Consider the following 6,369-nt stretch of genomic DNA (forward strand, 5'->3'; position numbering starts at 1 on the left):
CAATGCAGACAAACTCCACTGTTGTTCTACATTTGTTGACGAATAAAGTGCACCGGAAACAAAACGCAATAATAGTATGCTTGTTATGCTACCACCCGGTCCGAGCCATTACAGTGGGTTGCCTCTGCACGGCTGTGTGTTCAATTATTTATGTGTTTTTGTACCCATTCAACATGGCATCCGTTTGCAGCATCAAACCACGACACAGAACTGCACAAGTTGTTGCATGCAAAGCTCCTGCGCTGTTGTCCCTTCCCGTGCAGCACACAAGATTTCCTGTGCTTTGTTTGATTTGCTGGCCGAATGCAGACTCGACGACAAATGAGTGTTTTTCGTCTTAGAGGAAGCAGGAATCGCAATGATAAACATAAACTCCAGTCCGTTTACTTTCCACGTCGCTCTTCAGGGTGCATACTACCGTGACATGTCATTGAACCCTCGTTTAAACCACTCTTAATTCAACCGTATAAACAACCCTGGTTGGTTTAATTTCACTAGTTTCTCTTCTTCGTTCGGTTTTGTGTAACGTAAAGTTGGTTTGCGGCACGAAATCCGATGCAGTTCGATGCACTCTTCCGGCGAAACCGCTGAGCTTTACGGGGAAAACCAAAATGTGTGGGTTTTCCCCATACCGTCATGTTTCTGACCTTTTTTTTTAGCATGGAAGGATTATGGGAGAGGAAAATGACTGATTGACCTTCGGCCATCATTACGATCGACACGATCGAAGCATTCAAACATTGCCGATGGGAAGAGGATTGAAAGCGAGAGAGAGAGAAAACACCACGAGGTTAATGGTTCGATGCGCTTGATGCAATTCCGTGTATGCTTATGGTGCTTATGTTGCCACTCATGGCTAATGGCAGAATGGCAACATGGTAGTACATCGCATGCTGCATTTTGCTTGTGTTGTTTTGTGAGAGTGCGATCGAAAGTTAAATGCATCTCGCATTGTTTCAGCGCAGCTCATGCAAATGCTGAGATGAAGATAAGAAGTCATGTAATTTTCTTACAAATTTGCATTGGAAACAGGTTCCAGAACGTTAGCAAACTTTCAACTATTTTGGGGGACAAAATTTTAGTATTTTTATGTTATTATGACGTGACAATTCTTAAAGGTGAAAGGTAAGTATTCTAAAATTGGTTATCTTCCGATTTTAAGTTGAATATGAGTAATATTTTTAAATTCTCTTACATATACTTTGTCAAAATTACAACAATTTTCAAAAGTACACATGTTTGTGGTTTAAAGATGCGAAATAACCTTTCGGAAACAGTTCCACAAGAATTGGAAGCTCGTCAGTAATTTCAAAATTCCCCGAATTACGAGATATTGTTGAGATATAGTTTGGTTACAATCTTTGTGTGTTCTCCCGAGGTGAGGTTTTTTAATTTCATTACATAGTTCAGCTCATTGCCTTTAGCGGGCGATCACATCCAAAACATTAAACCCTAGCCACGCTGCTAGTAATTGGAGATCCACGGTTCAAGAACATTCTGTAAGTGAAGTGTTGATGCATCAATAACCTTCCATTGCCGCACGGTTGCGGATCGGATTGTGTTCTCACTATCCAAGGTGAACCAACGGTTGCAATTAACTGTTGCTACTTCTGGTGCTATATCTGCGATTAAAACCACCCTCCAATGGTTCTCCAGGGTGCTGTCTACAACCAAAAACTGCCACCTCACTCCAACACCTTGACATCGTTGGGATTGATCCGAGTAAATCAGACACTTGCTGAGAGCTACGATGATATGGCGGTTATTCTTTTATTATTTTCAGAGCAAACAAAACCATTTTCTTTCCAAATCGCCCTACCATCATCCATCGGTTGCATAAACGCACAACCGTTCCGATCAGCTTGAAGCAAAACCTTCGTGCCCATCCGCAAAACAAAAAATGAACCCTCGCAATCGATCACAGAACTTTACAGTATTTACAATTACGCCGGTAATAATAACAATTACCGTGCAATCAGGCCCCAATGCGTGCAATGCCGCCAACATATGCCGCCGCGTTTCTTGCGCATACGATTAGCGTCGATGTTTGTTGTGTTGTTTGATTTTGCTTCTTCCACCATCGTACTGGCCGCAATGCAATTAGCGACCTCGCAGCAAAATGCAAATCAAACGTTCGGCCGGGGAGGGGGCATGTTTTTAGTTCTTCTCGTCCGTTTTCTTCTTCTTCCCGTCCTCGTTCTCGTCGTCGTCCACGTTGACGTTTATGTTGCGCACGTTGCTGGACCGTGCCCGGAAGTAGCTGCCGGAACCGGCTTGCTGCAAATTTCCGGCAATGCTCTGCACCAGATCGTTAACGGCCTTCAGCGTTTGGATCGGGATCTGCGATACGGTGCGATAAAGCGGAACGGACGTAGGACAAACCCCACCCCAGGTCGGTTAGTGTGGGTGCGAAGTTTTGCCGGCGCGCTTACTTACGTTGAATATGTTGTCCAGTATGCTCGACCGGGGCAGGTTGATGTTTGCGCTCTGATTGACAATTTTACCGTCAGCCTAGAAGAAACCAAGACAAAGTTTTGGAACGTTCAAGTTGGTGGCGTCCCAGTCCGCTCCCTTCCCGCGGCGGATTGTCCGGAAGCTTACCGACTCGTCCCCTTCGATGGCGGGACGGGCGCTGCAGGGTGCAACGGTGAACAATGCAAACAGCACCATCGTAATGGCTCCGAATCGGATGCACCGGCTGGCGAGGAGCTGGAAGCAGTGGTCGAAGGTTGAAGGTGCTTAATTTAATCAAATTATTTGATGAACATGTTATTTCAGTGCATCAAGGCCCCGGCAGACGAGGGCAATAATCTTTCAATTACAAATTAATTCATATCGCAGAAAATAAATATTTTACAAGCTCTTCACGTCAATGGATGGATGCATTATTTCTTCAATGCTCAAAATAATGGCTCCAATAAATCAATTTTCTGCACGTATTCAACAATTATCTAGGTAATAAATAATATCTAGCTAGGCATTACAGCTATTAAAACTGTTTAAAAAATGAAACCATTTTAGCAACTATAAACTTCTAATTACATTTTAGCTTAAATTGTGAAACAAAACACTTTCTAGTATTTCAATAGCGTAGTTGAAGGTTCGCTTTTTAAATCCTTGAAACTGGTTTAGGTTATCGTTCCTTTTTGCAATTATATACTCAGACCTCATAATTGAATGCATTTCTGAACTCTTTAAGGTCAAAGTTTTCACCAATGGACCAATGGACATAACTTTTGAATTTCACTTTATCAGCTTGTGTATACAAACGAGTAGTTTAGTTTAGAACTATTGCTGCAGTGTACTGGTACCTTAAAAAATGTTTTAAATTTATTTTGCAACTGCGTATTTTATGGTACATAACCCAAAACATCTTTGGACTTTGGTACCATTCCGCACGTCTTTCCCTGGGAGCTTCCTCCCTTTTCCTGCAATCCTGCACCACAACGGTACGTGACTGGGAACTGGCGTAGCATAAATTGACTGCATGCCTAACCTCGAGATGAGCTGAAATTAAATGATGCTGCACAAAACACATTTGCCAGCATCCATTTTCCGCTGTCGGTTTTTCCCCCCTTGGATCATTATGCCTGGTTGCATACCGTCAACCAGGGTCGATAGTGGTATTTTTTTCCGGCCAATTGACTTCCCGATTAAAACCACCGACTCGCTTAGCCTCGTTCGTGTCATTTTGGAAAATTAATTTCCCTCCTCCCGTCGCCAGTGCACTGTTCCTGACCGGCTTGTGGTTCTCGACGGACCAGCATGAGTGAGTCGTAAAAAAGTTTCCACATCGGTCATCCGTGTACGGGACACAGTGGTTGAGATGTTATTTTGACGATTCCTACGTATATTCCAACCACAAACGCATGTGTACGGCGGAAAAGAACGGCGTGGATGAGCTTTGTTGGATAAACCCGGATTTCCCCAATTCGGTACGGAGCAAAGTTTTGCTTCACGGTGTGCTGTGTCTCGGGGTTCTAATTTTACTTTACGCTGCCGCCCATTAAACATCATGCACCGGAAACCGGCACGGCGGGAAACCGTTGTCGACAATTTGCAAACTATAAAAGTGACAGCACGGCGAGGGCCTTCAATCGGTCGGGCGCACCGAATATTTGTGCCACTTAATTGGTAGTCGCTTGGGTGGAAATGTTGTTTAATTAATTGCAGCGAGAGTGAATCTGGGATGGAGTGTTGGTCAGGACTTCCAGCATAAGGATGAAGCGTGAGCATATCCGTGCGAGTGGGCAGCTTTTTTGGTTGAAAAATTCCAACCGTACGGTTGCTCGTGTAAATAAACCAAAAGTCCAGAATGCGTTGCATGAATTGTGGTGAAGCGAGCGAATGGAACAAAGTTGCTTTATCGCCGGTCTGTTTGGACGCTGAATATTGTTGCCAGCGTAAGAAATTCTTGCATCAATAAACAGCGAAATTGCAATAAAACTTTGGGAAATAAAACGCCGGCATACATTCTGCAAGCTGTATTCCAATTAAATGGGATCCACTGTACGGAAGAAGCATAATTAATTCATATATCCAATGTGGAAAGAATGATTCATTTGAATTTGGTACCAATTCTTTGGACACGCGTGTGTGAATTATTACACAAATATTTGCATTTTGTAAAATGAACTCAGACTGCATTTCATGCAATTATAGGATTTATTTTCGTAACAATAGCCATAACGGCAAATAAAAGTTATAAAATTAATTAATCAACGAAAAATGGAATATTGATCAATGCTTGATTTATCCGCAAGATCTTTCATTGATTCCAGCAATATCTAACAGCCCGCAAACACCATCACGCTGCATCGTAACACTTCACAACACCGCTCATTTTGTGCCATTCACCCAAAACAATTCCCCCTATCGAGCGTCAAGCTGCCAACCTCGACTGTGCACCCGTTTATACCACTGCGAACCGTCTGTTTTGGACTTTTTTTTGCGTAACACCATCCACCTTTCGTTCGTTCCATGTATGGCCGCAGGGTGACCAGCATCGGCCATTGACTTATTCACCGTTTAAAAATATATCGCCAAAACGAAACTGTGTAACTGGATCATGACCCAGTTAGAAGGCTGAATCAACATACACCCAAGCCCGAAGATCACGATCGGCTAATGAACAGAACAAATGGCCGAATTTGATTGAGCCCAAATTTTCCCGTCACTTAGAACAATTAGCAGCTGTACATTTTTTCACTCACTTTTACTTTGTTGGCCATTTTTCTGTTTTTTTGCTGGAGATGTAAAATTCACACGCGTGAGGTCTAAAAAAAACACACAAACTAGCAACAGTGCTAAGGGTGACTTCAACGCAACGCCAAGTGAGGAAACAGACAAGAAGCTCGTATGCGAACGATCGGACGACTTGCTTCTGTGTGCACACGTTTGCGTTTGCGATAAGATCGTGTGATACCGGTGCGACTGGTTCGGCGGTGGGTAGCGTACTGAGCCACTGTAAGTCGCACTGCGAACGTTAAATTTTAGCCCACTTTGATCTCTTTCACCAGCCCCGGATGATGTTCGGTGGAGGGTATGTTTTTGGGGTGGGGGATCTCTGGCGCACGCGAAGCGACGAACCCGCCGGTGCAGTATCTGCACGATGACGTTGAATGTGCGGTGGTCGATACAGACTGACCACCACAGTACAGTTGTTGTAAGATGATTTGGTACATGAAAATAATCAATAATCCATAAACTTTATTATATTATTCTGATTAAATCAAATGAAAGAATATTTTGCAATATTGGTAGATAATTTTTCCGTCATCTTTTTCTTCTTTCTCAAAAATATGTTTAACTTTGCATAAAAAAAATATAGACACATGTACCAGTTCTGTGCGGCATCACTGTATCAATGCGTTGAACCGTTGCACTTGCAGTGAACGGTTCAGTGATTCAACGCCGTCCAGGCTACCCACTGACTGAGCACAGCAGTGCAGAAAGTGAGAGTGAGAGCTCTGTAAGGTCGACGAAGCAACAAAAAAAAAATACACACACACCGCTACACACACAGCAACCGTCCGGTGTGCGGCTCGCTGCAATTGCCACCCGGCAGCATCCCGGCACTCGGCAAGTTCCAGTTTTATAGCAAGCTTAAAACTCGTCCCAAAACGGGTTATGAGCGATAAAAACTCCGACCAGGAGGCTGGCACATGAAAAGGGCTTCAAGCTGAGTTAATTAACCGGCTTCCACGATGGCTGGCTGACCGGTTGGTACGGCGACCACCACGTTCGACCGGCTCCCGCATTGAGGAAGTCCTGTAATGGTAGCCAATGCCGGTAGCCAGAATCGGAGCAAAGAATAAAACTTGTACTTTTAGGTATTTAAATTGAATAGCCTTGTTGGTGTTCGGTGAG

The 6,369-nt window shown here is 43.7% G+C and overlaps 1 protein-coding gene across 1 annotated transcript; it reads right to left on the reverse strand.

Annotated features, from left to right (window-relative positions):
* Positions 1-2,157: 2,157 nt before the first annotated feature.
* On the reverse strand, positions 2,158-5,231 carry LOC128304868 (uncharacterized). Its single transcript, XM_053042109.1, has 4 exons — positions 5,220-5,231; positions 2,602-2,709; positions 2,437-2,511; positions 2,158-2,340 (listed from the first exon to the last, which is right to left on the reverse strand). Exons 1-4 carry the CDS (start codon positions 5,229-5,231, stop codon positions 2,158-2,160), a joined length of 378 nt encoding a protein of 125 aa, XP_052898069.1.
* Positions 5,232-6,369: the final 1,138 nt, after the last annotated feature.

Source organism: Anopheles moucheti, chromosome 3 (genome assembly GCF_943734755.1).
Source record: "Anopheles moucheti chromosome 3, idAnoMoucSN_F20_07, whole genome shotgun sequence".
Lineage (NCBI taxonomy): Eukaryota > Metazoa > Arthropoda > Insecta > Diptera > Culicidae > Anopheles > Anopheles moucheti.

Coding starts and splice junctions, on each gene's coding strand:
- LOC128304868 (XM_053042109.1), bottom strand. Junction 2,512..2,601: donor CCATCGAAGGGGACGAGTCG/GTAAGCTTCCGG, acceptor GGTTTCTTCTAG/GCTGACGGTAAAATTGTCAA. Junction 2,341..2,436: donor TACTGGACAACATATTCAAC/GTAAGTAAGCGC, acceptor ACCGTATCGCAG/ATCCCGATCCAAACGCTGAA.